Source organism: Cryptomeria japonica, chromosome 11, assembly GCF_030272615.1.
Source record: "Cryptomeria japonica chromosome 11, Sugi_1.0, whole genome shotgun sequence".
In the NCBI taxonomy this organism is placed as follows: domain Eukaryota; kingdom Viridiplantae; phylum Streptophyta; class Pinopsida; order Cupressales; family Cupressaceae; genus Cryptomeria; species Cryptomeria japonica.
Genome location: NC_081415.1, coordinates 248,730,158 through 248,744,016, shown reverse-complemented (window position 1 = coordinate 248,744,016; position 13,859 = coordinate 248,730,158). Strand labels below are relative to the sequence as shown.

Below are 13,859 nucleotides of genomic sequence, written 5' to 3'. Positions count from 1 at the left end.
AATTCTTGACAGACTTCACGTTTGGGCTTCAACGACAGTAACAGAGTGTCTTGGCGGAAGGGAAGATGTCTCGAATTGTTAATGCTACATCGCATAAGGAGGAGCCAGGAATAAGTGAGGAGTTGATCGTTATCCTCTTAGACCTGTGTTTATAAAGAGTTGAATATTATTGGAAAGGGTTGTGGAGTTTGGATTGAGAGTCGGGTATATTGTAACCTGGACTGTGTAGCGGCTTCTTTTGCCTTGACTGGTTGTGGTGATATATATATATATATGTATCTAATACGTTTCTCTGTGTTGAAGCGTGAGACTATCGGGTTTTTGCTGGAACAGGCAGTGTGGTGGCTATACCTTGTTGTCTATCGATGGGAAGCTAGCTGAAGCACACACGTTGCCCATATGACGTGAAGATCACCGCTGCTTGTGAAGAAGAACTAGCTGTCGATTGGGAATGAATAGTTGTTGGACGTGTAGACTGCCAAGTTGATTGTGCTTTCCATAAGCTATCAGGAGCTGTTATTACCAACCATTCTGCTCTTATCGTGGTCATCATTTCCACGTTTGCTGGGTGTATGAAAGATTAGAAACCGGATACATGAAGTGTTTATTGGGCCATACGATATTGTTTGAGAATCCTTTGCTGAAACAAGGCGTGTTGGTATCCACCTGCTTAGAAGGAGAATCGGGGGAGTCTTTGTGGTTCACACTATTATATCTGTACGAAGTTTCTTATGCCTGATTTATGGTGAATAGAGAAGCCGGAACAAGGGAATTAGTTGTTAAGCTAGCGCCTTCAAAAACAATCTGCTTCAGTTGTTTCAGTAAAGAGGTCAGCTTTGTATTCCTATTCTGAAGTATTAAACATCTGAGCATATACAGATTGAACATATTCTGTGTTTTCATCTCCTCGATGAAATTTTAAGGGTTTGATATATATATATATATATATATATATATAGATTGCATATGCTTTCAATGCATTAGACCTGCAAGTTAAACTTTGGGAACTGTGTAAAAGCAATTCTAAACGAAAGATTGATTCACTTTACCTCAACAAAATAAATCAATACAAACTGGAACTCAGTGAACAGCAAATGAGCCAACTGTTTGACGAAAATCTTTACCAGTGGAGGAGTGAGAAGAAGTGCAAGTTTTAGGTGCAAATTGGCTTGGACATTACACTATGGTGTATACTTGAAGTAATGCTGAAGAGACTTATAAAGTTTGTGATACCACAAAGTCGATATTCTGCCTCCAACATATATTGCACAAACTATTCTAGTGCCACAAGACATATCCTATACTAGAATGAATTTGTAGAATCTTTATTCACATCTTTTTGGGACAAACCCTCCCATATGACTTCAGGGGTTTCCTTTGCAAAGTCAGGGGTAAGAAACATATGGTATGACAAGCAATAAACTAAATTCAACAACCACATTTTGACACAACTCACTATAATCATCTGATGGTGAAGAAGCAAGGCAGAGCAATCGTTTCATCTTCCACAACATTTCATGTCCTTATGTAGCATTTTATATTCATATATAGGTAGTTAGAAATGAGATTGAAGAAGATGGAGGAAGAGAGATCTCCTTCAAGAGAATGCCACATACAAAGTTTATAAATGATTAGAATTACTGTTATAATAATTTATTGTTCCTATGCATGAAAGGAAACTAATAGCGGAAACACTTATATTATATTATATTATATAGATAGATAGATAATACAATATAAAATTTTAAACATTAAACAATAGTGTGTGTTTGTGTTATATTAAAAATTTAAAACTAAGTAAAAAATAGTTATACAATAACTGCACAACTTAAAACAGACTATAATATAAAATTTAAAATTAAGAAAAAATAAATAATATAATTGCTACAATATATGTATGTATGTATGTATGTACATGTATATATATTCCATCTAAAAAATTTTGTCTCGCATTGTTTTGAAAAATGACCAGTACCCTCCACTATCTCCTATGTCAGTACTAGTCCACATCTCTTGGTAACTATATGCAAAACTTTGGAGCAATTTCATTTGATTACTCATATAACACTGCTTCTAATGATGTTTTGGTAGCCTGGAAGCTGTTTGTGAACAGATATGCTACTAGAGAAGATATCTCAACAGATCATTTTAAGAATTGCAGAATGATAATCTAAAAGAAAAAATTGGTTGCTTGTGTCTACTAAGGTCTACAGAATTATTTGTAAGAAAAGAATAGACATGTTTCAAAAGGATAGCAGAAGCCTTACTGACTTCATCAATAAATTCAAGATGTACCATATTTCCATGCAAGCGTCTTTTCAGTTGCAGTTTCTTTTAGAAGAACACGAGCGCTTTCTCAGGACAGGCAATTGCAAGAGAAAGCAATAGGCTGTGCTTCAACACTATCCTTCCCTTCTTAATCTGGCTTGTGGACAAGAGGTCCAGCTGCCAGGATATACATTGTGACAAATGGGGTTGGGTTTGGCATCCTTTACAAGATCTGAAGGGTACTTTGCATGATCAAAGAACAAGTTTCGATGCAAGCAGCACAGGAGGGTGCTGGCGTTTCTGGAATAGATGGGACAATCCTTAAAAAACTCAAGTAGACCTCTAACAGATTAGAGATGATATAAATGAATAGATTCATAACATATACGATGATTTTAACTGATATGCAATTGATAACAGACGTCTCCCTTGTGTACTAACAAGGCACCTCATGCCACTAATGCAGGTAACTTATTTAATATTGATCCATGTTCTTTGATACAGGTAACTTATTTAATATTGATCCATGTTCTTTGATAGAGATTGTCATCAAAATATAGTTCATGGTTATTGGTTTCCTAGGTATCCTGTCAGCCATTAAATGCTTGATGAACCCATTTTTGTCCCTGGAACTGATCTAATTCTCTTGAATGTCAAGAAAAGCCTGCTTGGGTTTCATACTTGGAAAGTTGGAACTTAGAAGGATGAGTATACATCTGTGAAGATGGATTTATTTTCATGATGGTATTCAGAAGAGTTTCACTTACTTCTCCCTGGCAATTTTAGTTCTGGAATGAGTAAATTTTTTTAGAGATTTGACCAAGAAAAAAAAAACTGTTGAGTCAAGAACCTAGGATCTGATTTTGTGTGTATGGAGATCAGTATAAGGAAGACACACCTGGGTCTGATGCGGACCTTCATTCTGTTCCAACTTATCATTCTTTACTGTCACACAGTGATTCAGTTGCTCAAGACAAGGAGAATAATGGTGATGCTAGAAATATTTTGGCTGCAGGTTATAAGGCAAAGTAAGAGGACAATACTATGAATTTTGTTCAGTCCTTAGCCGATGGTATTGATTTACTAAAGATGAATGATGCTATCTGGGTTGTAATATCTTGAATAGTTTAACCATGGATAAATTCTTTTTGTCCTTGTAAATTTATAGGTGCTAGGTAATACTTTCGTAGATCTCAACATGCTTGAACTGCCAATACATATGGCCTCTCTTGGGCTTAGCATTTTGGTATACTTTTATATTGTTTAGAAAATATGTCACTGAATGCGGATTCCAGTATTATTGCGGTATTAAAATATATAGATAAACTGGTCAAACATTTTATGATTTAACATCTCCAGCAAATAATCTCACTGAAACCTTGGTAAAGGAATAGAACCTTGAGCACTGATCTTTTTGTAGCAACTTGCTGCATCTACATACGCTGAAGCTGCCTCATGCTTGCTTTCCAGCTGAGAGGAAAAAGTGCAACATTAACAATATTCTTAGCAAGTATACATCCCCTACACTATAAAACAAATGGATTTACAATGCAAGGCTGAGAAACAGACCTTTAAATGGCAATCTGCACGCTTAATGTAAGCTGATCCAGCTTTTTCCCCTGCAACAAGTTCAGCATTTCTATTAATGAATATCTCCTTCAAGATTCCTTTCCCTATATGCATGGGCACATGCAAAAATAAATAAATACGAATAGAGCCTTTTATCTTCTGTGATAAAATATCCTCAAGAATTACATTTGTTAGAGACGTCACATATCTAATGTCCCCAGATGCCTATCATTGCCAACTCATAAGCTTATGGTAAACATTTTCAAATACTATAAACAGGTGCTATGAAATGATTAAGGATGCACAAATAGAAAAAATGAGACTAACAAAGTTAAACCATTGACACTAAAGAAAAATAATAAAAGCAAATCAGAAACTAAAATATAGGGAAGCGTCAACTCTTGACATATGGTAATATCTAGCATTTTGGAAAACTTTAGCAAAATTCACCTACTTGATTGTCGAAATTTGATTGGGATGTGTATTATTAACTTTGCAAAGTAGAACCTAGGAGTCTTTGTCTATGTTAGGAAAGGTGGGTCAACCTGCCATCCCAATGTTAAGAACACAAAAATAAAATGCAATTTCCGGGCCATGGAACAGAAAAACTCAATTTATGGGCTATAGAGATCATCTTTTGCCCTAAGAATCTTTTTGAGCTCTACAACTTTATTTTTTGGCTCCATTGGCTTTGCAGATCAAGATTTATGGCCTCCCAAACTTGAACCTGCCACATTGTAAATGTATGAGCATCTACGATGCATAAGAGAATTGTAAGAGGGAGTTACACATCATAAGGCAAGTTTGAATGGAGATAATCGGGCCAAAATGTATTGCCCAAGTTGGTGAATGGGTTAAGATGAGCTTATGGCAAGTGAAAGGAATATGCCATCTTTAGCACGTGGACTCATCTTGAGATTCGGGCATTAAGATTTTAGCTAGGAATTCAGGGACCAGTAATTGGATGGTTTCAGCACATGGTTTCCTAATTACCATTTAATGGTTTCATGCATTATTTCTCTTATTTACTAAGTGCTTGAGAGGAAGATTAGATGGTGAGTTTTGTAGGTACAATTATGCTGCCAAAATTTGCTCCACATCTCTTGTTGCTGATACTCCTACAAGGGCATTTCCCTGTGATTGCATTGTAACCTTTGTTGCTGATAATACAATTGGTTTGTGCTTTGAGTGTGGTGTTATTCTCCCAAAAGGGTTTTCCCCATGTAAACATATGTTATGGCATTTTTTTTGTTCTGAATCTTTTCATGTAACTGCAAAGATTTGATTTATTTGCAGATACCTCTTCTCAAAATTTGGATTAGGAAACATTTCCACACTCTTGCTTCCTTTCAATTTATGTCTGTTTGTTACAGAAACAAGACAAGGTTTAGGCCCCAATTAGCCAATTTGCTGAAATGATCCACCAAATGAAATGTTTGTTTAGTATCTTCATCATTTTAAATAACACTTATGACTAGCTGAATGCAACATCAAAACTCCTCTGCTCAGTTTCTTGTGCTTTTCTGAATGGAATCTTAGTATCTTAGACAATGAAACTTGTTACCAATGGAAACAAGGGGGGATCAATGAAAATGAAAAACTTTACAAGAACTAATGAGAAAATATGCAATAATCATGGATGACAAGGACATATAGGCATTTTGATATTAGACTAGTTATTATATGCTGACAAAAAGTGTTATATACAGACAAAAACTGAGCGCATTATTGAGATAAAAAAGCAGCATGTGATTTTTGTATTGGTAAAGTGCAATTGCATGTTTAATGCAATACAATCAAAAATATATTTATTTTGGAGATCACACAATATCCAACTGTTCAGCCATTGTCGTGAATTGATATTTTTCTACTTCATTGTTTCCATCAATAAGAGAAATAGAAGCAATAAAAAAATCACAATTAAATGTTGCCTTACCAAATGGACAGGTTCATGCATATACACAGTATTGTTAAAAAAAAACTCCATCAAATAAACAATATGATCGCAGTTATATGGACAAGGTGGCACAAAGCCAATATTTATGTGCCTTTAACAAGAAAGATCATGAAATAGAATTCATATTCAGAAGCTGGAAACCAAATATAAGGCATGCTATGCAGAAGTGTTGTAAGGAACAGAAACTTGAAACAATTAATAAAATCATAGTATTGGATGATTCTTCAGATCATTAGAAATTTAAAAGCATGAAAAAAAAGATAATGTAAGATAACTTGATCCCCCCATCAGCACATTAGAAATACACACGCAGAAAATAAAACAGCAATAATAATTTATTTCTGGAAGCATAAGATGACAGCAATAACCAGGGAACATGCACTTGGTCCACACATAAGCCTACCTATGAAACAGCAACCATCTACACCAGTGGAAAATATGCCACACCCACACAAAAAACATTAACAAATGCACAATTGAACTTCTGGCATGTTTTATACCAAGAGCAGTAGGGTGCATTGGCATGCACCTTGTGTAAGAACCCTGCTGGTTCTGACTTTCCTGAAATGCTATTGCTGATTTGTTTTGTGTTTTTCAAGGGTTTTAGATAATTTTCAAATAAAAATAACAATTTTGCCAGGCAAGAAATTCACATAAAACTGAATAGATGCGAAATAGAGAGCAACTGTAACTAGATTATAATCAGGAAACTGCTACAAATGAAACTAATGCTAATTGCATACCCGTAGGTCCTCAGCTTATTTTAAGAATTTTGGAGTTTGCCAGCCAAAACTGGGAAACTGACCAAACAAGGCATACAAGTCCAGAGTGCAAATTCTCCAGTCCAGAATAGAGATGAAACAACCTGTATGTGCTAGACGTTGGGAATGGTGCAACCAGAATGCAATAAGGAAGGCGTTTCATCCCTCCAAAACAAAATGCCCCTTTTCTGGACCCCACGTGCCGAGCTGGAAAATGTACGGCCAGCAAGAGAGATGGTACGACTAGCTTATTGGATTGAAAATGCTGCAAATTCGGGCGTCTAAACCTAAATGCCCTTTTCCTTATTCAAAAATCTTCAAATAATAGAATGAAATAACTTATGATGAAGCACAGTAAGACTCCTGGATGAAGCCCTCACAATTGCAATAATTTAGCTGATCTTTCACAACCTCAAAATCATAGATCCATGAAGAATTATTGTTCTCCAATGGCAAAACCTCTAAAACCCTTGTCAAAGAATTTCACAGAGCAAAATCAAGCAATTTCAAATAATCAATAATGAATTGAGGTTGAATTGCTTTTTTCCTCTTATAACCCCAAATGGCACGAATTCCCAAAAAGGTGCGCCCAATGTCATTTAAATGTATTTAATTCACTTTCTATAGTCTAATTTGCTTTGGGGCATCCAAATTCACTTAAGTGATTTAAAACAATCACTTTATAATATTTAAGTGGCTTTTAATTTTAATAAAGTCACTTTATGACTTTATAATATCCATATTTTAATTAAATAACTTAACCACTAAAATATTAATATCTCCCTCAATATTCAGTCTTTTGATGTGTCGTCTGAAGTTGGGGTCAACACTATATAACCCCAATGTGTCCAAGTGCCCTAACTAAAAATAGCCTGCTACCAAATTGACTTACTATAAATAGTAAGTCTCTCAACTACGCCCACACACTAACTACAAAGGCCCTGGAACTAAAACCAAGAATGAACTGAAGAAGTGGAACTGCCACTAAGACTCTTTATCCAAACATGTTAGCCTACGAGAGTCCAAATAATAGGCTAACCCATTAGCAACTGATGCTGACTAGAGTGAGGACATTACACCTTGTTGTGTTGTGCTTCAAGTATAAAGATTCCCATTGTCACCTCAAGGATGCACGGCCCAACTACCAAGATAGAACTATGGCTATAGTTTTGGCAAAGCTGCAAGGTCTAAAGAAGATTTGCAATAACATTTGATTGGTTGTCTAGACCTGAATAAGTTGGGCATGTGCACCTCCAATGTTTATGCCACCATTCAAGGTCATAGTTGAGATCCTTATAGATACTATCCAACCATTTTGTGGTTTATGCCATAGCCTAAATCTTGCATGTCAATTATAAGTGGTGTGCAACCACTCAAGGTTGCATACAACATTACTCAAGAGACTCCACAAGGTAAAAAATGGACCTCAAGGAATTAGTACATACAGTCCTAAGGACTCACTTGAGATCCTACCATTGCGCAAGTAGATTGGGATCCGACTCCTAACTAAGGTGCATCAATAATCTTGACAAGATATTTCAAGGTTAACCTAGCAAGTAACACTCTTGCACTATATGATAGGTTACTACACTTCACACAAGTGGGACTTTCAACTCAACCTATCACAAGGTAACACTATGCAATTACCTTGCAAGTCCTATATGTCACTAGGTCAAGCCATATGCCATAACCAACCTTGGATAAGATCATGCAATTTTTAAATAGGCCTATGCTTGTGAGCATGGAGTCGTCCATAGACAAGGCATGGGCTTCACTAGCAAGCTTCATAATCAAGGAAAATGTTATGGTACTACCATTTAGGAGGCTTACTTGCATAAAAGGGTTGGTGTGAACTAAGTTACTCACTAGGTTCCTACATGTGCTAATAGAAGGAACTGCACCTAAGCCTTGGCATGAAACCTTAGCCAACATTTATAAACATGAAGATCATTCATTTATCATCACTTGTATTACTCAATACAATATTGCAAATTATTATAACGATTTACTAAAGCATGTTTTCTCAATATTCTTGACATAATCACTTAACGAAAAAATGCATCATTATTCCTTGCACAAATATAACAACACATATAATACTTCCATCCAATCATTGTTAACAATTGTATGTTCATCCTCAAAGTTGCAGGCCTCCAAATAGATGCTCACATAGGTTCCATAGACCATATGTTCATAAACAGCAATTGTGCACTCCTCAACCAAGGTGCAAAACATTCATATGAATCAAGCACAACAGTTAGATCAATGGCCCACTAAGGTGCAAGATATAAATCACATATGTAGCTTGATTAGCTTAAACATTTTTTAAACAATGGCACACTCCTAAAAGGACGCACAAAAAATCAAGAGTACATACATTTACTCAAGGGTTCTTTCTCAAGGAAAATTATACTATTTACGTATACACAAAGTACAGGCATTCACATTGTCATCTTTAATGCATAGGTCGATTCACAAAAAGAATTTCATCAATGCACAAACCACAGTTCTATGCTCATATTGCATTAATCATTCTTTATGCACAATTAAATGATATTTGTAATATCCCGTTTCTAGATATTTGATAATCCAATGACTTCTTTTGTTTTTCAATCACTGGAAAATATGGAATAACAAAGAATATGAATGACAACAAGTAGATTCTTAATTTAATTATGCATATAACAATTCCTTTGAAACCCTTGTATTTATCCTTTGTAAAAAAAATGATTAGAATCAATGCTCAGAATGAATTTTAGAATTTCAATGAAACCCTTCTACATTTATTTTTCTGTCAAAGTAGAATGATTACAATCCAGATTTACTATAGTGTGGATATTGTAGCAATACAGATTTCCTATAGCATGGATACTATAGTAGTACAGATTTACAATAGCATGAATACTATAGCAATAGAAATTTAGGAATTCTTAAAAATTGAGCACCATATGATGCCTACATGGAATCACCATTAAACAGATCAAAGGGTTTTTGTCCTTTAATCGTTTGAAAATAGAAGGGTTTTCGAAGTGTCCCACCCCAATGTGCAACCAAATTTCTTTACATTGTCAAACATTTGGAGTACCCTTGAATATGAATGGTTCTGAATATTATCAAGTCTATTTGATTTGTTTAATGCTTTCATAATATTTTTTCCCTTCATATAATTCATCTTGACTTTCATATAATCAAGGAGACATTATGACAAACAGTTTGCAATCATACCATATGACTGTATTTAAACTTTATGGACTGCTGTATACAACTCAGAAAATCAGAATGATGCACATATAATGCTCTGACCTTAGTGAACAGCAGAAATAAAGAACTCGGAAATTGTACCAGCTGAAATAATGAATTTCAGTATAAATACGGAATACCTTCTTGTTATACAGGGATTGCGATGCACTGATCCAACCATTCAGATTACAATAGCAAATAGACTTCATCAACAGCCTGTTGAAGTGATAGCTTCAGTCGGTATATTACTAAGGCGACTCAAACAATTAAATTGTCTAATTGGCCTAATCGGCCTTAGACAATTTAGTTTCCTGATTAGATATGATAAAATATTAATTAAACTATATTCTATATGAATCGATTCACTAATAACACGTACTAACTAACTATTAGTTATTAGACGTGTTGTTCAATTGCATAACCGATTTAAGGAGGAGAGACGTGATGTTTGAAGAGAGACATGTTTGGAACAGACATCGTATTAAGTATATAGGATCGATTTCTCCCTCCATTAGCAGATCGACAAGAGTGGAAGACATAAGGAAAAAATACATTCACACATTAACGTATCAGATTTATCCAGCACCAACAGCAGGCTTTGTTAGCTATACATAGAATTGAAGGCTCAAGCAGATTACGTACTTCACTGCAGTTCGCGTTCTTTGTTCTGTGAAATCTCTGTCATCTCCCAGTCTGCATTACACAAACTTCAATCAGATTGAGTTCCCCCATTGTGGCATGATTTCTCTGTATACCAGCAGATCAACTTCCATAGCAGATCGACTTTCATATCTCTCAGATTGAGTTAAATTATCATCCGCAAAATCACTCCTTGGGAGAGTGAATACACTACTTGGCAGATCGTACTCTTTCTTGGCTGATCGAACACATTCTTCATAGGTTGGATACATTAATGCAGTGCCAACTGCATACACAGCTGGGCATTGTAAATTGATCTGAGCATATAGTTTCAAGAAGTGAAGCGATTCACATTGGCCTTTGTACTTGATCATTGTAAAAGCATCTTGCTGTTCATATTTGATATATATAGAGAGAGATAATTTCATGCTCGGGGGAGACGATAGCCTTATATCGTCTATGGTTGGGAGGGCAACAATGATCTGAATCATTGCTCGTGGTTAATCAAGCACAACCTATGATTATTGTGCATGGTCATCTTCTTGTGATCCTAGTATTATAATGAAATTCAACATGGTATCAAAGCAGGTTCTTGAAGAGCCATTGCCACAGTTAGTTCATCCCCTCTGTCTTGAGGAGGAGCTTGAGGTTAAGAGTGGAATGATATGACAGGGGATAGAGTTCATCTTTAGATTGAGTAGAGAGAGATTCTTGGATATAGGTTATAATTGAGGACAATGCCAAGAATAATGAGAAGGAAGTTGGGTCCACTTCTTTCCAGCTAGACTTTGATGATTCTCTTCATAGAAATGTGACATTTCTATCTTCAGCCTTGGAAACTTTGCAGATTTGCATCTGTCAATGGCAACTGAAATACGAGATCAAGACCTTCATTTGATGATAGGATCAAACTGATCAAATAAGTCTTCTCCCTACTACCACATTTATCTGATAGTATATGGTGCTTTGCTTATGCTCATGTTATTTGTCTATTGTATGCATTGGACTAATGGTTGCCTTCCTGTTCATGAGACTAGAACTGCCCATGTGTAAGATTGAGTCTTGTAGCCCTTAGCTATGATTACATACAATTTAAGACATCTAATTTATCATTATCAATTTTTGTTTAGAGCTATGTTTAACGTCAAATTATTACAAGTGTATATATGATTGCAGGGGACACTTGAAGACCTTAGTAGGTAAGGTCGGCCTGCTGTTATGCTACTTGCAAGAGTTGCAAGTTTATCCAAAGCCATATGGAGCTTAGATAAAGAGATAAGTATTTATCTTGGTTATTATTTTGATTTTTTTTGCTTGTCATAGTCACCCTCTTATTTGTATTCCTATATGTACTATAAGAGTTATTTGCCTCGTTATGCTCTTGTTCTTTTCCTTGGCCCTCGGAATGGGTTTTGCAAGAAAAGAAGAACGATGCATTAGGAATCCTATCGAGGCATTTGTGCAGGGCTCGATCTTATGAGATTGATGATTTGAGAGGGAGGCCTATACAACTTGTTGGAACGCTCAACCCTAGCGTTGATATCTGCTTATGCCAACTATGACATCGAAAACTTGCCGCCTTGCCTGTCTTGAGAAAGATGGCTACAGATCTTTCTAAGAGCATGAGTGCACTTACAGAAGTTGTGCACTTGACAAGAGTGTCAAGAGTTCCTTGTTGAGCTGTGACTGTAGGTCCAAGGTGGTCTTGAATCTAGCACATTCAACCATGTGTGGACCATGCCAGATGATGTTGAGCTGAGATACTCAGAGACATGGGAGTATCTTGGAGCAACATGTCTTCCATGATTGGGAGCATATGAGTAGGGTATGCTTCAGTGACAAAGTGAGCAACTAGAGGATCTACATCAATTGACTTCCGAGGATCTTGGTTACATTTGTTCAGAGGGAGTGGACCATGCCGAGATGATTTCTCTAGTGATCAGGCTAGCAGGTTTTATGTTGTCACATAGGTTGTGATATTCCTGGACAGATGAATACTTGGTGAGCTTGAACTACACCAAGAGTGATGCAGACTCCAACCTTGTATTTCATGAAAGGTCAAAGCATGTGGAGATCAAGTATCACTATGTTAGAGACATGGTGGAAAGGTATGTTATTTAGTTAAGATACACTAGTACTAATGAGCAGACGACGGACATTCTCACCAAGCCTCTCTTCATAATAAAGTTTGTGTACTTTCAAGGTAAACTTGGTATGGTGGAAAATAAAGCCCTAGCTGAGATTAAGTCTCAGCATCATTGATTAGTTTATATGTATTCTTCTCTTTATAAGGTGTTTAAAGTGTAAACTCTTGTTATTGCATTTCTCTTTGAGAGAGACTTAAGGTGAAAGCCCTTATCTACACCCTTTGATATGGTTCATGGTGGATGTGTAGTGTCCCCTTCTCAATGATGTGCTTTCAGTAGTCCATTGGCCTATTCCGGAGACTCATAGGCTATGTGGAACGGAGAATTAGGGTTCCAAACGTTGGTGAAGCGAGAACTTACTATTTTTAGTAAATTAGGGTTTGGTTATTTGGATGATGTTGTCTTACTGAGCTTTCCAAGATCTATCACTGGGTGCGAAGATCATGCTTTTCGGAGGAGTAATTCATGACTTACTATTTTTAGTAAGTGGCAGTACGGAGCATTTCTATTTTTGGTAGTCGACAGGGTCCTGATCCTGCAGCAATTTAGTGGTCTTCTTTGCTCAGCTTCATCTTGGTCTTGTTGATGATCAGTATGGGAGTCATAAGTGATTTAATTAAATATTATTTCCTTGTCCTAAGGTTTAATATTTAATTAATTTTATTATTTTTACTACTGATTAATGACTTTGAAAATTGTGCATAACATGATGTCTCCTAAGTTGCTAGGCGAATTGTTTATGTCTTGAAGGGGGACACTAATATTAAAAAAGAGATGTTATTTTATTCAACCAAGTATTTGCTAAGACATAAATCGTGGTCCTTGCTGGCTAGGCATGATTTTGACTTGAAGTATGGTGCCATCTTGGGGTCCACTTTCGTAAATGAGATGCAAATGGGAAAGATGAATTTGGGCGTATTTGTGAGCATTTGCATTTGAATTTGGGGAGCAAGAAGTTATAAATATGAGTCTTGGGCTCTCATTTTGGATACCTTGAAAAATTGCATCGTTATGCTGTCGGATTGGCATATGAACTTGAAGCTTCGGAGTGTGGCTCCCTAGTATTACCAGTTTCATACTTGAGACATAGTACCTAGCTGAGTGGTGTATTCTTGTGACATTTTCAGTGCGTATTTACAGTATTTTGGAGTGTGGCGTATTCTTGTGACATTTTTAGTGCGTATTTTCAGTATTTTGGAGTGTGGTGTGTTTTTTGGAGTTGCTGGTTTGTTGTGGCTAAAGCAAGTTTTTGATCATACCTCCCTGTCTGAGCGACTT

The 13,859-nt window shown here is 36.2% G+C and overlaps 1 protein-coding gene across 1 annotated transcript in view; it reads right to left on the bottom strand.

Annotated features, from left to right (window-relative positions):
- LOC131040149 (alpha-soluble NSF attachment protein 2) overlaps positions 1-13,859 on the bottom strand; it is a 172,709-nt gene that overhangs the window by 114,057 nt on the left and 44,793 nt on the right. The window contains exons 2-3 of the mRNA XM_057973003.2: positions 3,838-3,887; positions 3,666-3,738 (exon numbers count right to left, since the gene is read on the bottom strand). Of these exons, the coding sequence (XP_057828986.1) occupies positions 3,666-3,738; positions 3,838-3,887 (123 nt within the window). The remainder of the gene's footprint in view (positions 1-3,665; positions 3,739-3,837; positions 3,888-13,859) is intronic.